This window comes from Mustela nigripes, chromosome 6 (genome assembly GCF_022355385.1).
Source record: "Mustela nigripes isolate SB6536 chromosome 6, MUSNIG.SB6536, whole genome shotgun sequence".
Taxonomy (NCBI): Eukaryota; Metazoa; Chordata; class Mammalia; order Carnivora; family Mustelidae; genus Mustela; species Mustela nigripes.
The window spans coordinates 68669484-68688845 of record NC_081562.1 but is presented as its reverse complement, the minus strand read 5'-3'; the positions used below and the strand labels follow the sequence as shown (position 1 = coordinate 68688845).

Below are 19362 nucleotides of genomic sequence, written 5' to 3'. Positions count from 1 at the left end.
CTTAACTGACAAAGAATCTACTACAAATCCCAGCACTGAGCATTTATTTCTCTTTCTTGCAGGGGCAAAAGGTTATACTTTTATAGTACTGTATTTTTGACCACCCATAGAGGAAATGATCTTAAAGAAGAGCTCAGAGGAGATATTACATTGATGAAGTGTCAATGGATTAGGAGTATATAGATGAAATTCTTCTGAAACTACACAATCTTTAAGGAAAACTATTTGAGCTGAAACATGTTTTGCATTAGAAAATCTTTGTTCATATGAGGGAAATAATTGAAAACACCTGAAGCTTACATGCCACTTCCTTCATGTGTTTCTATCCAAGTCTTTGAGGAAAAGAGGTTGGAAGTCTAATATTCGTGAGATAGCTTATTGGCTATAGTTATCAGAGACCTTTTGGTTGTATGTTTATACTCCCAATGTAAACATGATAATCTCAAAGGGAGACAGCTGGAAGAAACTGTAAACCATGAATTAAGTTAACTTTTATTGTATACTCTCTGGTGCCCTTGTAGTCTCCTCATAATGCCATGACTACAGAGTTTCCATGGTAACCATGAAAAAGCACATCCTACACATTTAGCCAACATATGATTGATTCAAAGATCATATTTAATGGTTCAAAGTAGTATAAGGTATTATTGACAATTTTCCAAAAATGTTCAAGTCTATTCCTAATGTCCAAAGAATGAGAAACTATTGTGATTAGTGTGGCCTGGTAACAAGAAAATATTTATGTTGCATCACTACGCAGGGGTTAATGTGAACCCCTTTTGTATTATGTCTTTTCAGATGCTTTACACAGGCATATGATGTTTACTTTTTGCCTTGGAAATAATAATAAAATACTTCATTAAAGGCATTTTAAAATCATTTTAACTATTTTTAAGTGGACAATTCAATAGCATTGAGTACATTCACAGTATTGTGCAATCATCATCACTATTTCTAGAACTTTTTCATCATCCCAAATATAGATTCTATACCCATTAAATAATAACTCCCCATTCCCTCCTTCCTCCAGTCCCTTGTAAATTATATTATATTTGCCACTTATATAAATTTGTGTATTCTGTGTACCTCAGATGAATGGAATCATAGAATATTTGTCCTTTGTGTCTGGCTTATTTAACTTAGCATTAACATTTTTAAGGTTTACCCATGTTGTAGCATATATTAGAATTTCATCTTTTAATGAATGAATAATATTGTTATATTGTATATGCCACATTTAAATAATTCATTCATCTGTTGATGGACACTTGCATTGTTTCCACCTTTTGACTATTGGGAATAATGCTGCTATGAACATTGGTATCCCAGTATATGTTTGAGTCCCTTGGTATATGAGTTTTAAAAAATGAAGCATTTTTAGATTTTGGTGTTTGGATGTAATAAAACAAAATTCAGTGTCACCACTGGATAGGGTTTGGGGTTATTTTGCTTTTCTCTATTTTTTTTAAACAGATACTGGGAAAATTCCTTACTTTTCTCGCTCTTCACATTACAGGACTGTATGTGTCCCATCTTTCTTCATATGCTATATAAATACACATAAATCAATGTAAGTTAAATTAAGTAGGTTTACATGATATAGATTGGATGTATTTCTCAGAGACTGAAGCAATCATGCCTTCTGACTACGCAGAGTCAACATTACAAATGAGCAAATTTCATTATTTTTCAAATTCTATTCTTGTGATGGGTATAGAATAAGATGGTTAAAGAATAATGAATAAGAATGGTTGAAAAACAAGTGCTCTACCAGATAATTTAGTTGAAACATTCTTGGCATTTTGCATCCATGGGATTTTGTACATAATACTGCAGCTAAAAGACACTATTTTTGATGAATTTGAGGTAAGTGTAGGCAATTTTAAGAACTCCCAACTAGTTACAACATGGAAACTTCAACTACTACTTCCAGTTATTAGAAAGCTCAATTAATCCATGTTTTAATGAGATAGAGCAGCTTGCAAGTGTAAAGAATCAGACAGACCACAGGTTCAGAATTCCTGAAACATGCTCTTGGAAAATTCTTCTGCTGAAATGGTGGAATAGTAGACTTAACAGCTGGGCAGGTTAGAACAGAAATTAGTGGTGGGGGAACATCATGTGTATAAAGTGAAGACTGGGGTGGTTTTCCTTTTGACCTGTGTTTCTCTTCTTAACAGCCTAGAAAAAAAAATGGTTTAACTTGACCACAAACTCTTATTTCCTTCTTTAAGAAATGGTTACTGCAAAGTCTGGAGGAATTATCTTTTCAAAAAGAAAGCATTTTCTTGCTTGCAGCTGGCTTCCTGTGCTTTGCAGAAGGCTGGCTGTGACATGTTGGGCATCCTTGTATTCTCTAGATTTGGATGTTATTGTCCTGAACAAAAAAATAAAAGGGCAATGCATGGTGAAATATAACACAGACTGTTAATATGCTGAAATCATTGTAGAATATAAAGTTGAGATATTTAGAATTTTTCATTTATCTTAATCTTAAATTAAGAGTATAGTGGGAAAATAGCAGATCATGAACATGGGTGAAGGACAATAACAGGGAGGAAATTATTCTGTGATACCTCAGCCTTTGCCGAATGAAAGGACTATTCATTTTTTTCTCTTTTCTAAATCAACTCTGCAACACGTGTGCTTGTTTAGGTTACAGTTTTAATGATGATTTAGGATGTAGAGGGCTCTTTGATTGTTAAGCAAAATAGCTATTTCATTAGCTGGTCATGGATATCGTTCACTTCTATGAAGATCAAAATTGTTCTGAAGCAACTAGTCTAATGGCCCAGTTTGAAATGTTCATGATAGTGCTTGAACAGTACCTAACTATCTTTTCCATTAAATGTCTAAGATCTTCCCTGGATTTAAAATGTACTAGGTAATACACATAAAAACATAATAAAAAGAGGAATGTTTCCTTTCTCTTTGTGTGCAACTGCTTGAGTCTTTCTCAGGGATTTTAGCAGGAGACCTTAACAGTCTGAGATGTTTATGTTCTACGCTTCCTTTACAGCAATGGAACTGGAGACCTTTGCACAGGCATCTAGTTTTCTTTAAACTCTGGAACACCTCTAATCTCACATGGCAGAGAGTCTAGATTGCAGGTTTTTTTTTTTTTTTTTTTCTCCTCCCTTACAACCTAATTGTGACACTGTGAGGTTAGGCTGGGGAGAGAGTGAACACTGTGGCTGAAAAACTTTGAAGGAAGGATGTTGGGGGAAACAATATTCATAAAATTTCAACTGATGAATTTTGGAAACATAGCACTTTGAGGGCTGAGAGGAGAAATATATTAATAAATAAATGGCAGGAATATATAGCAAAATATAGATAAAAAAATTTGACACCAGAAAATTTAACCATTAGACTTTTCAAGCTTCTTCAGGAGTGTTTCATATCAAAGAGTATTAAATATTAGTCCCTCTTTCTGGGCTGTTAAGTACTGACTCATTGCTCACAAAAAGTGGCCCCAAGAGGAGAAATTGTTATGGAAGGTTCTTGTCAGTGTTGCAAAAAAGGATCCTTGGAGGACTAGAAGGACACCTCATGTTTGGGTTGTCCAGTTTGGGCCATTCAGAACCCTAAGTGATGTGTGAACACAGCTTAGTATATGAAAGGACTTTATCACTAGTACTCTGATAAGAATGCCTCTTAGGTATAAGCACTTTGACCAATTATGAATTTAGTATCTTATGTTTGGAGTTTTGGTGCTTTCTTCCCAGGTCCTAAGCAATCAGATACTCTTGAGGACAGTGCTGGTGATAGGTAACAAATTCTACTTCTGCCCCTCCTCTTTCTTCCCTCTCTATTCTCTATCCTAGATTCTTCCATGTCTCTTAGTAAGTCTGAGAGTTCCTAGGGCATGTGGCAGACACAGGAAAATTGCCTGGCCTTTCCAGAGTTCTTTAACTCTAACTCACAGAAATTTGTTTTTTTTTTTTTTTTCTTTTGGTGGCTTCTGTGGCATCACCCACCTACACTGCCCGTTAGTCATACAGTAAAACTCCCACACAATCCTTGCAAAGTACTGAGCAAGAACATTTGAGAACTGTGACTCCAAGTAAAACTGCGTGGTTTTAATCAGTTATAGCACAGAGATGTGATTAGCAGTCAAAGAGCCCTGAGAATGACTTTACTTTGCTGTTTGTACCAATAATTAGCACTCTGTTAAATTAGCAGTTTTGGAAATAAGACCTGCATCTTTTTGTTATATGGAGCAGTCGAGATTCTGATAGCCAACTCCTTTTTTTGTGAATAAAAATGTCTCTTTTCTATTCCTACTTCTTAATATGTGTTATTTTTCCTTTGAGACGAGTAGGTAGGTAATAAGATAAAGATAACATAGGGAGGGGGGGGGTGAGGGACAGAAGAAGAGAGAGAGACAGAATCCTAAGCAGTCTCTGTGCTAGGGGCACAGAGTCTGACATGGGGCTCAACCTCCCAACCCTGAGATCATGACCTGAGCTGAAATCATGAGTCAGACACTTTACCAACTGAGCCACCCAGGCACGCCAAGACAAAGACAATCTTAATGCTGGCTTGCGAGGATTCTAGTCTTAGCTCTGTCACTTACTATCTAAGTGACTTTAGGCAAATCACTGACTCTCTCTGAGCTAAAGTGTTTTCAATTATACAAGGGAGATAATATCAGCCTTACCTACTTCATAGGCTTAAACAAGATAATGTGAAAACCATGAAATGCTATATGAGTGTATAGCATTATAAATCACCAAGGAAAGGTCATGAATATAAAAGAGAACTAAAAAATGACTTAGTTTCTGAACAATTTTCCATGAGTAGACATGCTAGACTCAGAGCTGACTACCATATAAAAGTTATTCACTGACAGATAAAATTTATTTTTAATTTTTTAAATTTTTAAAAGATTTTATTTATTTATTTGACAGACAGAGATCACAAGTAGGCAGAGAGACAGGCATAGAGAGATGAGAGACGAGGAAGCAGGCTCCCCGCTGAGCAGAGAGCCCGATGTAGGGCTCAATGTAGGGCTCGATCCCAGGACCCTGGGATTATGACCTGAGCCGAAGGCAGAGGCTTTAACCCACTGAGCCACCCAGGTGCCCCTGACAGATAAAATTTTGTTCCCAATAAAGTCTTCAGAAATATTCTGAGGCCACATTGATGGTCAACCCTAAATATACCACGAGATGGGGGTGGAGGCTCTGAGAAGATAGAAGTAAGGCATCTTAAGGCATCTGGAACTTTTCAAAACAGGGAAACAGGGTGGGTTAAAAAAAAAAAAAAATCAAACCTACCAAAGAATCTCCCACAGAGAGGAATCAATGAACAAATTTGTGACCATGGAAGTTAAGCAAAATTATAATCAAAGAAGACAAACAAAAGCTAAAGCTAAAAAGCTTTGCCAAAATTATGTTATTCAATATCCAATGAGAGGATTCAAAGCATTTTTTTCCCAACCAAACCCAACAACAAAAAATTCCCTGTTTTTATATATAATAACATGTCCCCTTTCCCGGTTACAGAAATGAAAGGTAATTGAATTGCAGAAGTGCTGGCTGCCAGTGTCTGGGGTCGTTTGCAGATGCCCTTCTTTGCAGTTCGACTACACTCGGCTTGCTCATGGTTATCCTACCGGGAGGAAATGCGTCCCAGTGAAGGTAGACCTCTGAGAGCAGCAATTACATCGGTGGGACTACAGCTGGATTCTCCAGTTCTTTACAGTTGAAACACCTTAGATTTCATTTTGGCTCTGTGGTTGATTATGAGGTAAATTTTGGTTAACTTGTCTCTACAGACTTCAGTTTCTTTTGCTGTAAAATGATGTGGTTGAATAAAATCTCTTTACATTCCCAATGTCCTATAGGAAATGTTTAAGAAAGCTTCTCAGAAGAACAGGGAGTCTGTGGCCATCACATTTTTACAAAGTTGGAAGCTCAAGGGTAATGATATGACAAATATAGAGAGTGGACTTTAACAGTAGGTGACATTCAGAAAAGTAGAAGATGAGGATTAGGGAAAATCTAGGGAGGGACAAACCAAAAGAAATTGGGACAAACGGGAAATCTAAGAAAACTTCAAGGTTGGTACACAGAGGTAAGGGGCACCATGAAAGGCCAACAGTGTGTCTGGAGTGGTAAAATTAAGTCATTTGTGCCAGTGGAGTCTAGCACATTAACAAGTTAGGGATCAGGTGGCTATAGCTTTATTCTTAAACCAAGGAATAAACCTAAAGCCTACTCAGGAAAAAGAGTAAGAAAACATGTAAATAGATCAGTTACGGACTAGGGCAACAAAGGATATAAACTAGAGAAGGATAATAAACAAAAGGAATCCTTGACCAAAAAAATCACTGTGTCATCAGCTCTTCGGGGAATAGTGTGAACAGAACCACTAATGAAACGGAAAGCCATTGAGATCTTCCTCAGTCACTTAGATGTTAATACCATGAAGCAGATGAAGTAATATAGGAAGTGACTGATTAAATGATGCGGGTCATTTATCAACTGAGTAACAGAGGTCAGATTTCCTAATTCTCCCTTTCATTGCTATGTAAGAGATACACAATGACAGAGCATCTGCAGTCTCTTTAACTGGAATAAATTCTGTTAAACTGTTAATAATGTGTTGCTCATAAAAACTAAAATGTATTGGTATAGTTGCAGAATTGTTTTTGGGCATTTGAATCAGTTAGACTCTGGAGTCTAATTGCTCTTACTTATCCACCAAAAGGATAGCATGAGGATATAGGGCAAAAAGTAAAGATGTGGTATTTCTTTCTTTCCCATTCTTGGACAGTTTATCATACAACAAGGGAAACAAATGATGGATCCAAAAGCAACATAAATATTTAACAGAAAATTAATGACTAAAGAACATATGAGAACAATCTATGTACTGATGACTCTGAAAGATGTATGTGGAAATTATTTTAGTCTACTTATTTTTCAGCAGAGAAGGCAAATTTGCAATACTGTTGCTTACCTTTAAAAAAGTTGAGTTGAGGTGATTGTCTACTTGCTTTTGTAACTCAGATGTCATATTTTTCTTGGTCCCTGTGAAGTCCCCCCAAAGAAGAGAGATTGAGAATCCAATATTCCAAGCATTGAGTTTTTCACAATAAAACAAATCCTGAGATAGGTTCTGAACAAAATAACTTTCTTTCATTTGAAGGAGATGTCTAAGGTTTAAGGACATTTATTTAATGGTAGCTTTAAACAAAGGGTTTAAAAACCACTTGAGACAAACCATAAGTGACTCTTAATCTCACAAAACAAACTGAGGGTTGCTGGGGGGAGGGAGTTTGGGAGAAGGGGGTGGGATTATGGACATTGGGGAGGGTATGTGCTTTCATGAGTGCTGTGAAGTGTGTAAACCTGGTGATTCACAGACCTGTACCCCTGGGGATAAAAATATATGTTTATAAAAAATAAAAAAATTAATTAAAAAAAAACCACTTGATAAGTAATATTTGTCTATTAAGTTCAACTTTTCAGTGCATAATTTCTAAAAGAAACCTTATATTTCAAGACATAATTAACCAAAACTTTGAGAAAAGAAATAACTATCTGAAATATACATATTTAAAAACCGAGGCTGCAGGGTAATTTTACCAGTCTTTAAAATCCCTTAACTTCTCTATTTTCTACACTTACAGCTGCCATAAGGATGAAGCAGTTAGTGAAGGGAGGCATCACGAGGGATGCATGAGATGGTGTGTGGACTTCTAGAAGCAGATGCTTAGCCTGCCAGTTTAGTCACCTTCACCCTGGTGATGAGTGAGGTGACAGATATGGTGGCCTCCCTCACTCCTGTATGCTTAGGCAGGGATTGAAAGTCACTTTATTTAAATATAACTTCTACACAGAAAACTAGAGTATCAAATTGAAATAGTGCTCAGTCAAATAATGTGAAATACAAGTGACTTCTAGCCCAGAAATGAGATGGGGTTTTCTCTCTTTCAAAATAAAAGATAAGAAGGCACAATAATATTCGAGATGTAGACAATAACAAGCTCCTCTGGAAAAAACAACTACAGGAAAAGCAACTCAGTCATACCTAACCCTTTCTGTTTCTCTGAAAGCGCAGAAGAATTATCAAGTTACAGTCCCAGTATTTGATTACAAAGAAATAATATCCAGAGGCTGGATGTGAAGATGTGATCTGAAAGAAAGATGAACGAAATTGCAGGGTGTTTCGGTTTAAACACACTGATTCTCTTTGTCACTAATAGGTTTCTGAATCCAATGAGTCAGCGTGATATTTGGCTCATCACAGTGTAAATTTTCTGAATAGTAAGTTATGGACCTGGAGTATAAATAGGCTTCTAAGATATTTTCCATACTAGAGACAGTGGCTCAGATATAATAAGAATCCAGCTCATCACTTCTCATCTTCTGGTACAATGTGTTGTCATGAAGCAAACCTTGTAACTGTTTTCTGAATGCCCTTCCAAACTTAGTAGCCTGAGGACGGAGGCCTTTGCCTTGCACCCTGGAAGCTTGTTCTTCAGGAAGCAAAGTACTGTGTTTTATTTAAAAAAAAATATATATATATATATTTATTTATTTATCTGAGAGAGAGAGGGTAGAGGGAGAGAGAGAGAGAATCTCAAGCAGATTCCCTGCCGAGTATAGAGCCCCACGGGGGTCTCCACCCAAGATCATGACCGTCGCCAAAACCAAGAGTCAGGTGCTTAACAGACTGAGCCAGTCAGGTGCCCCCCAAATACTGTATTTTAGAGCTAAAAACACTTATATGATAATAAGAAAGTTCCCACCCATAATTTCTTGAAATTTAATGACAGAATTGTCAATAGCAGTGGTGTTTGTTTCCATTTTGTTGGGTGATGGCAATTTCTTTTCTTTTTTTTTTTTTTTTAAAGATTTTATTTATTTATTTGACAGAGAGAGATCACAAGTAGACAGAGAGGCAAGCAGAGAGAGAGAGAGAGAGAGAGAGAGAGGGAAGCAGGCTCCCTGCTGAGCAGAGAGCCCAAAGCGGGATTTGATACCAGGACCCTGAGATCATGACCTGAGCAGTGGCTTAACGCACTGAGCCACCCAGGTGCCCCATCAATGGTGATTTAAACCTGGTAACTTTAATCTTAGAATACTCTGACTTCCTGAAATAATATTGCTTACTTATGTGAAGAAATGGTTTACTAATGACATATATTTCCACAAATGACATTATAATTGTTCTTAAGTAAATGCAAATTAAAATACTTCTGCTTTGTAATGTTGGATTGTTTTGAAACAAGAGATCTAGTCATGAAATTACTCAATTATTCTGTTATTAGGGCTAATATCTTGGAATTCTTTGTATGATCATTAAAAAACTTTCATTTCACCTATAAGAACAGATATATAAAAGGTTTTAATTATCTATTTTATAGAAAAAAGTCTTGTAGGAATATGGTGATGTTACAATTTAAATTTTCTGAAAGCAAGCAACAGTAGAGAAAAATCATTACCCTGGAATACATAATGTAATTTTCCTTTATAAAAAAGTTCCTGATATTTTGGTGCTATTATTTTGATAAGAAAAAATGGACAGAAACTCTTGACAGTTTTCAGTGTTCCTTCAACTATTTTCTACTCAGTCTGATTACAAGAGGTTCAAATAATTGCCCTTTTCTATTCTAAAAGATTCTAAAGGATAGTCAGATTCTCCCCTATATATTGGTTCATACAATTTCTTTTTGTTTAAATTTTTTTTCTTTTCAGTGTAACAGTATTCATTGTTTTTGCACCACACCCAGTGCTCCATGCAATACGTGCCCTCTCTAATACTCACCACCTGATTCCCCCAACCTCCCACCCCCGCCCTTTCAAAACCCTCAGATTGTTTTTCAGAGTCCATAGTCTCTCATGGTTCACCTCCCCTTCCAATTACCCTCAACTCCCTTCTCCTCTCCATCTCCCCTTGTCCTCCATGCTATTTGTTATGCTCCACAAATAAGTGAAACCATATGATACTTGACTCTCTCTGCTTGACTTATTTCACTCAGCATAATCTCTTCCAGTCCCGTCCATGTTGCTACAAAAGTTGGGTATTTGTCCTTTCTGATGGAGGCATAATACTCCATAGTGTATATGGACCACATCTTCCTTATCCATTCGTCCGTTGAAGGGCATCTTGGTTCTTTCCACAGTTTGGCGACCATGGCCATTGCTGCTATAAACATTGGGGTACAGATGGCCCTTCTTTTCACGACATCTGTATCCTTGGGGTAAATACCCAGGAGTGCAATTGCAGGGTCATAGGGAAGCTCTATTTTTAATTTCTTGAGGAATCTCCACACTGTTTTCCAAAGTGGCTGCACCAACTTGCATCCCACCAACAGTGTAAGAGGGTTCCCCTTTCTCCACATCCTCTCCAACACATGTTTTTTCTTGTCTTGCTAATTTTGGCCATTCTAACTGGTGTAAGGTGATATCTTGATGTGGTTTTAATTTGAATCTCCCTGATGGTTAGTGAAGATGAACATTTTTTCATGTGTGGTTCATAAAATTTCTAATTATATTATTGATTCGTACTGTCATCTGTCATACACACATACATACATATGTACATATAAGTAAGGTAAAAATCAGAGAGATGTGACATTCAACTTTCCAAGTTTATAATCTGATAAATGTAAATACTGCAACACAGGTATAAACATCAATAAAGAGAACAAAGTACTTACATGGAGGATACTTAATGACAATCTATTTCAAACTTATATATATATATATTTTTAAAGATTTATTTATTTATTTATTTATTTGACAGACAGAGATCACAAGTAGGCAGAGAGGCAGGCAGAGAGAGGGGGGGGAAGCTGGCTCTCTGCCAAGCGAGAGCCCGATGTGGGGGTTGATTGATCACAGGACCCTGGGATCACGACCTGAGCCAAAGGCAGAGGTTTTAACCCAATGAGCCATCCAGGTACCCCTCAAACTTATATTTTTTTCCTTTTGTCACTGTTATGGCTTGGAAACATATTCTATGGAAAAAAATACCTTGATCCCAGCCAGATAAGCCAGACCTATTGGACTGTAATGAGTACTTGGCCACAGTCCAACTAAAGTTAAAAACCATAAATGTGATCTTAAGATGTATAGAGCTTACAGTAGTAAGGTTTTAAAAGTTTAATTCTTGCGTATTATCTAAGATCTGGTTCCATTTGTTTATAATAGATAAACTTTTATTCTGTGTCTCTGTAGCCTTCAGAAACAAGGGAACATTATTATTATTGTTATTATAATTATTATTATCATCATTATTATAACATTTGTATGGAAGACAGTAGCAGCTGTAGAGTGTACAATTAAAATGAATCCCACTAAAGGGTGCAATATGGACCACAGATGATAGGTGAAGTGTATCGGACAGCATGCAAATAAAATACATTAAACAGCACACACACACTGTCAGCTTAAAAAATGTCGGTTGGATACTACCTTCACTTTATTTCCTGCCATTTAACTTGAATTACAGAAGACTGACAAAATTGTCCACAATCGGTAAACTAACCTCAGCAGGAAGAAAGCGAATTCTCTCTAGATCTAGGAGGAACAGTGGCAACACAATGCAAACACGTCTGCTTTGTCAAAGGTTAGCCTTCCTAAGAACACCTCCTTTGTGCAGCACTCAAGTCTTGCCTCTGTGCGCTAATAGCTCCAAGGGCACACCACATTCTATCAGATGTCTTTCTTATTGATTTTCTTCAAATTTTTATTGTCAAAAATTTGAAATATAAAGAAAACATGAAAGCAAAATACAACCAAATCCATATATCTATCACCTAGATTCAATAGTTAATATTTTGCCACATTTGTATTATTTATTTATGCTTATACCGCCAAACCATTGAAAAGTCAGATTTCTGTATGAATCTAAGAATGACCAATATAACCACAACACAAACAACACAATTAGCAACCCAAGGAAAGAAAAATGATTTATAATATCTAATATTCATTCTATATTTAATGTACTTAATTGTCTTTTCTAGCTGTGACTTTTGTGTGTTTCAACCAATAGTTTAAATGAAACTAAATGGTAGTGATATGGTGTGGGCCATCTGGTTTAGAAACAACTTAACAATGGCTTAAACAAAATTATTTCTCCTTCATTTAGTTTGTAGATGTGCTGATAAAGGGCATTTAATGTGGCTTTTCCATCCTGACATCCAACACACAGTTTTACCTTTGGTTTGAAAGATAGCAGCTGCAACCAGTTATTGTGGCACAGAGGAGACACAGGGAAGTACAACTCCAAGGGCACAATCCAGATGTTGTATACATAATTTCTGTTCACATTCTGCTCTACAGAATATCTATACATGGGTGCTTTCTAGTTGAGGTAGAGGCTGGCTTAAAAAGGCAAAGCTGTCATCATCAAGACAGCATGGGACTGGCACAAAAACAGACACATTGATCAATGGAACAGAATAGAAATCCCAGAAATAGACCCTCAACTCTATGGTTAAATAATCTTCAACAAAGCAGGAAAGAATGTCCAATGGAAAAAAGACAGCCTCTTCAACAAATGGTAGTGGGAAAATTGGAGAGCCACATGCAGAAAAATGAAAGTGGGCCATTTCCTTACACCACACACAGAAATAGACTCAAAATGGACAAAGGACGAAGGAATCCATTAAAATCCTTGAGGAGAACACAGGCAGCAACCTCTTTGACCTCAGCCGCAGCTTCTTCCTAGGAATGTCGCCAAAGGCAAGGGAAGCAAGAGCAAAAATGAACTATTGGGACTTCATCAAGATCAAAAGCTTTTGCACAGCAAAGAAAACAGTGAACAAAACCAAAAGACAACTGACAGAATGGGAGAAGATATTTGCAAACGACATATCAGATAAAGGGCTAGTGTCCAAAATCTACAAAGAGCTTAGCAAACTCAACACCCAAAGAGCAAATAATCCAATCAGGAAATGGGCAGAGGACATGAATAGACATTTCCGCAAAGACATCCAGATGGCCAACAGACACATGAAAAAGTGCTCCACATCACTCAGCATCAGGGAAATACAAGTCAAAACCACAATGAGATACCACCTCATACCAGTCAGAATGGCTAAAATTAACAAGTCAAGAAATGACAGATGCTGGCGAGGATGCAGAGAAAGGGGAACCCTCCTACACTGTTGGTGGGAATGCAAGCTGGTGCAGCCACTCTGGAAAACAGCAAGGAGGTTCCGCAAAAAGTTGAAAATAGAACTACTCTATGACCCAGCAATTGCACTACTGGGTATTTACCCTAAAGATACAAACGTAGTGATCTGAAGGAGCACATGCACCTGAATGTTTATAGCTGTAATGTTCACAATAGCCAAACTATGGAAAGAACTTAGATGTCCATCAACAGATGAATGGATAAAGAAGAGGTGGTATATATACACAATGAAATACTATGCAGCCATCAAAAGACATGAAATCTTGCCATTTGCGATGATGTGGATGGAACTAGAGGGTATTATGCTTAGCAAAATAAGTCAATCGGAGAAAGACAACTATCATATGATCTCACTGATTTGAGGAAGTGGAGATGCAACGTGGGGTGTTACGGGGTAGGAAAAGAATAAATGAAACAAGATGGGCTCAGGAGGGAGACAAACCATAAGGGACTCTTAATGTCACAAAACAAACTGAGGGTGGCTGGGAGGAGGAGGTTAGGGAGAGGGTGGTGGGGTTATGGACATTGGGGAGGGTATGTGCTAACATGAGTGCTGTGAAGTGTGTAAACCTGGTGATTCACAGACCTGTACCTCTGGGGCTAATAATACATTATATGTTTATAAAAAATTAAAAAAAAAACTTTTAAAAGGGCTTTTTTCTTGGTGGCCATAGTCTACCTTTCCCTGGACCTGTACATCTTGTATCTGAAGGAACATGGTCTAGTGGCAGTAATTAACCATCTTTGCCAAAGATATTCCTAGAAATAACTAAGCTATGATAAATTATATTAAAATTAATTCCCTATACATACCAATATAATATATAAGGCTTAAACTTATTTCAGGTAAGACTATTTTTCCTCCTATACTAAATAAGTTTTGTATTATTAATACTCATTTTGAGTTCATTAATCTATTTTTTAAGATTTTTTTTTCTCCTCCTTGTCAAGGTATTAGCTGTCAGTGCTTATTGTTATAACTGTGATTACTGTCCTTTCTAATTTTCCTTTTTTGATGTCATCACATTTTTAAAAAGAAGAATTTTATCTAAGTATAACATATTCTTATTTAAATATAATATACATTCAGAAAAGTTCATAAGTCATAATTGCACGATGTGATGAAAATAATGAGAAAAGAGTGATACATATAAACACTATTCAGATTAAGAAGTGGAGTACTATTAGTATTCGAGATGTAGTTCTGTGCAACTTCCATTTACTACTTCCCTTTTCCTCTGAGAGATAACTACTGTGATCTCTAACACAATGGTTTAATTTTGTATGTTTTTGAATTTTATATAAATAGAATCATACAACATATATTCCTTTTTTGTCAGATGTTTTTTGCCCAATATTATGTTTATGAGATGCATTGATGTTAATTCATGTGGCAGGTAGTTCATCCACTTTCATTGCTTATGGGATTGTATCAATGTATCATTATTTATCCATTATATTGTCAATGAATAATTGGATTGCTTTATAGCTTTTGGCTATTACAAATGCAGTTGTTATGATCATTATTGTATTTGTCTTTTTTTGTTATACATATGTATATATTTGTCAGGCATATGTAATTCCTGGATAATATAAGGTAATAGGATATTTGTGTATCTTTTTTTTTTTTTTTTTTTTTTTTTGCCTTATTGCACTCCGATTTCTAGTGTAATGTTGAATAGAAGTTGTCATAAAGAAAATTCTTGTCTTTATCTGGATCTCAAGGAGGAAACTTCCTTAACTTCAAATTTGCTTTAGGAGTTTTGTACATGACACTTGTCAGATTAAGAAAATTCTTCCTAGTCCTAATTCCTAGGTTCTCCTTCATAGGTGGGTACTGAATTTTATCAAATGCTTTTTCTATATTTTTGAGATGGTTGTATAATTTTTCTCTTTTTTTCAGTTAAAATGATAAATTTACTTGATTAATTTTCAAAGCTCAAACCAACCTTGCATTCTTGAAATAAACCCACTTTGTGATATATTACCCCCAAGTAAGCCATGTGTCAAAGAAAATATCACATTGGAAATTAGAGTATATGATGAATGATAATGAAACTATGATGTATATCAGATCATAATCATAAACATGACATTCTTAAACTATCCTTTTAGTGCCTACCTTAGATTACAAAACATGCATCCTTGATTTACAAAAGACTAATATAAACTGTAACTTTTATGAGTTATTTGGCACAACATGTAATTTGAGCATTTTAACTCCTATTACTCCCCTCCCAACTTATGTGTTATTGCTATTGTTATGAGTTAAATTGTGTCCCCCAGAAAGACATGTTGAAGTCCTAAACCCTGGAACCTGTGCATGTGACCTTATTTAGAAATAGGGTCCTTGCAAATGTAGTGAAGTAAAATGAGGTCATACTAGATTAGTATCCTTTTAATGATTAGTGTCTTTATATGAAAGGGGAAATACAGACACAGATATGTAGGAGAAAAGGCCATTAAAAAATGGAGGTGGGTTTGGACTGATGTATCTAGAAGCCAACGAACACCAAGATTTGTCAGCTAAGAGGGAAGGAAGGATAATCCTCTAGAGCTTTCAGACAGTATAGCCTTTACCAACACCTTGACTTCAGACTTCTGGTCTCTAGAATTGTGAGAGAATACATTTCTGTTGTTTTAAGCCACCAAATTTGTGGTACTTTGTTACAGTAGTCCTGGGAAACTAACACAGTTGTCATGTACTTAAATTCTATATAAATTTTAGTCTCTACAAGAACATACTGGCATTGTTTGTATAGTGAATATTCATTTATGTTGTTTGACTCTTTCCATTTTTCTTCATTTCTTCCTAACTCTCTATCTATGCCTTCTAGGATTGCTTTTTTTCTTCTTGGAGTACTTCTATCAGTATTTCCTTACTGCGGGTTTGCTGTTGGTGAATTCTCTTAGTTCTGTTTGCCTGGAAATGCCTTTATTTTACCTTCACTTTCTGAAGTGTATTTTTGATAGGCATAGAATTCTAGGTTGTGGTTCTTTAAGCATCTAGCTTGAAGATATCATTCCATCAGCTTCTGACTTCTGTTATTTGGTTTTACGAAGTCTTACTATCATACACTTTGGTGGTGTTCCCTTTGGCTTTGTGTTGCTTGGGATTTGCTTTTCTTGATTTTGTGACTTGGTGTCTTTCATCAGTTTTTTGACAATTTTTGTCATTATTTCTTTACATATTACTTATGCCCAAATCTTTCTCTTCTTTTCCTAGTGGAACACAAATCATAGCTTTATTAGAACTACTTGTTCCCAATCTCTTTTTATAACCTGCTTTGTTTTTACTTTCCTTTGCCTTCCCTTCCCTTCCTAAATCTTGGAATACTTGATACTCCACAAAATTTTCAACATTGCTTCTAAAATTTTCTCTAAAATATGTATCTAACTATATGAGATGCTTGCTTAAAAACTTTCAGTATCTCCTTTTCCATCTGACCTTCAGCAAACATTTATTAAACAACTATTATGGGGGATGCCTGGGTGGCTCAGTGGTTAAAGCCTCTGCCTTTGGCTCAAGTCATGATCTCAGTTCCTGGGATCGAGTCCCGCATCAGGCTCTCTGCTCAGCAGGAGCCTGCTTCTTCCTCTCTCTCTGCCTGCCTCTCTGCCTACTTGTGATCTCTGTCTGTCAAATAAATAAATAAAATCTTAAAAAAAAAAACCCCACAACTATTATGGGTCATGCACTGAGTTTAGTGCAGGAGACAAAAAGGTGAGCAGTGTAATAGCTATTTCTATCCCTTCAGAGCATATAGTCCGGGAATAGAGAACATTTTTAATAGAGTGCAGTAAGTGCTTTATATGATAGGGGAAGTATAGAATGTTAAGAGAATACAAATCAGGAACAAAAAGCTCATTTGGTGAAGGCCAGAAGATGGACTCTTTGGAGGTAGTGACGTATAAGAGGAAATGTTAAGAATGATTAAGATTTATCCATGTGAAGAAATGGGTGACAGAACACGTGAAGGCCAAGAGGTAGTTATGGTATGCTGGAGGAATTAAAAGAACTTCAAGATGGTTGAGGTATAGAATACAAGAGGAATGTGTAATGAGATAGGTTGGGCCAGGCTACAAGCTACACAAAAAATTTCACGGGTTTGAGCTTCATCATGAGGATAATGGGAGAAAAAGTGAAAACATTTAAGCAAGGAAATGAAAAGGTTGTTCAAGATAAATAAACAAGATTTTGTGATTAATTATAAGTGGGAGTTGAGAAAAGGAAAGGAGTAGAAAGATTCTCAGGTCCTAGGGTTTTTGAATGGCATTTGCTGAGCTATAGAGCAAATGTGGAATGATGGAGTTTGAGGGAGTGACGATGATAAGATCAATTTTGTAAATATCAGGAATGAGTTACTCATGGGGTCATCTAAGAAATTATAGGCAATTGGCCTCACGATTCAGGAATTAAGAATAGAGGGTTGGGCTAAAGATACACATTTTAGAATCTTTCCTACTCCATTTCATTTTCCCATATTGTTTTCAAAGTTCTTTTTCAAAAATAGATTTACCTATATGAGATAGCTGCTTATAAACCATCAGTGTCTCCTCCTAGCTACCTGATATAGTCTAACTCTTTCACATAATCATGTGCAAAGACCTTTAAAATTTAGTACCCACCAAACTTTCCAGACTAACATCTCAACATATATTTTAGTTGGATACAATTTCTCACTGTTCTCTAGACACACAGAGTTTATTTTTATCTCCATATGCTTTTAAAATATGCTGTTTCTTTTATTCAGAATGCTTTGTCCACTTTCTTTTCAACCTGAATAACTTCTATTCATCCTTCAATATCATAGTTCAAATACATCTCCTCTGAGTTGCCTTTTCAATTGCTCTCATGTCACCTTATAAATGTTTCTAAAACAATGTTTTTCAAAGAGCAGATCCTGTCCCATTTATTGGTTATGAAATAAAGTTAAAGGGTCATGACAGGTACTTAAAATGAAATAGAAAGAGTAGGAAATACAGACAGTTCAAAAATAAGTATTGCCTCTTGAAACTTTTGTTTCAGTTTCATATGTACATGTGTATATGTATATTGAATAATCATATAGACCATATTTCTTACTGTGGTTTATGGTCAAAGATATTTGGAAGTCATTATCCTACTACTTTTGTTGCTTTGCTAGTTGTCTTTCTCCCTAGAAAGAGGATGCCTTATTTGTTTTTGTGTCTCTCATATTTAACATTGTGATATATTATAGGCACTCTGTCATTTTTGAATAAATTGTTTATGGTAGAAAATGTTTTGCGTAGTGGTCTATGTTCTCTCCCTCTTTCATTTGTTCAGCGTTCCTTCAATTCTTCTGTTAAGGACAAGAAATAGTTTAAATTTGTTGATAGCTTATCTTGAATATGTATTCATATTAAGAGGAATGATACATTCTAGGTTTGGAAGCTATATTAAAAGTTATGGATAAATTTTCTGAGCTTCAACAGTTCAGAGTGGAAAAATTTCAGAATTTCAGGTTAGATTTGAGCTGAACAACAAAACAATACAAAATGCCACCACCACCATCAACACCCAAGTTCATGCTTCGGGGAGAGAGGGAGGAGACAAGGACCATAGAAGGAACTCTAGGGGGATTCTGCTTCTTTTTTTCCTTTTTTCTTTCTTTCTTTCTTTTTTTTTTTTTTTCATTAACCCTTTCAGTTGGGAGAGTAGACAGAGGAGTGTCTTTTGCAACTTTCTGTATTTTATAGCATTAAAAAAATTTCAAAGAAGGAAAATTTTCTAACTTGTTACTAACTTTCTTATTCTGTGAAGTGGGAATAATAATGGGACTTACAATGAGATGAAAATGTTTTAATATCTGTCATCAGATTTCTCTTAAGATAGGAGACCATACATTGACAATCTTTTGTTAAAAGTTGTGGTGATGTCTGAAGTTATGGGGTAAGTGTGCTTCTAACAGAGAAAATGAAAGCAATTATGGCAAGAGATTTGGTTGTTCATGGAAGGTAGGGCCAATGGATGCCCTCTCTCACTTGGTAGCATAGCTGAAAGGACTCTTCAGGAGAATCTATCCACAATTTTTGGCTTTTTTTTTTTTTTTTTTTTTTGCAGGGGGCTATGATGAAACCCTCTTTCATAACTCCGTAATTACAGTATCTTTTTATAAGTGTGTGAGTGTGTGTGTTTTAGTTTGTTGTGAACATTCAGTGTGGAAGAATCAACTT

At 36.0% G+C, this 19362-nt stretch overlaps 1 protein-coding gene across 17 annotated transcripts in view; it reads right to left on the bottom strand.

Moving 5' to 3' along the window:
* Positions 1–597: 597 nt before the first annotated feature.
* LMNTD1 (lamin tail domain containing 1) overlaps positions 598–19362 on the bottom strand; it is a 497491-nt gene continuing 478726 nt past the window's right edge. For 16 of the 17 annotated variants that reach the window (XM_059402767.1, XM_059402765.1, XM_059402764.1 and 13 more), the window contains 2 exons: positions 6970–7040; positions 598–2377 (listed from right to left, as the gene is read on the bottom strand). In XM_059402767.1, coding sequence (XP_059258750.1) covers positions 7023–7040 — 18 coding nt within the window. In that variant the 3' untranslated portion in view covers positions 598–2377; positions 6970–7022. Of the gene's footprint in view, positions 2378–6968; positions 7041–19362 lie in introns of those variants that run through there. The other variant, XM_059402769.1, reaches the window with a different exon arrangement.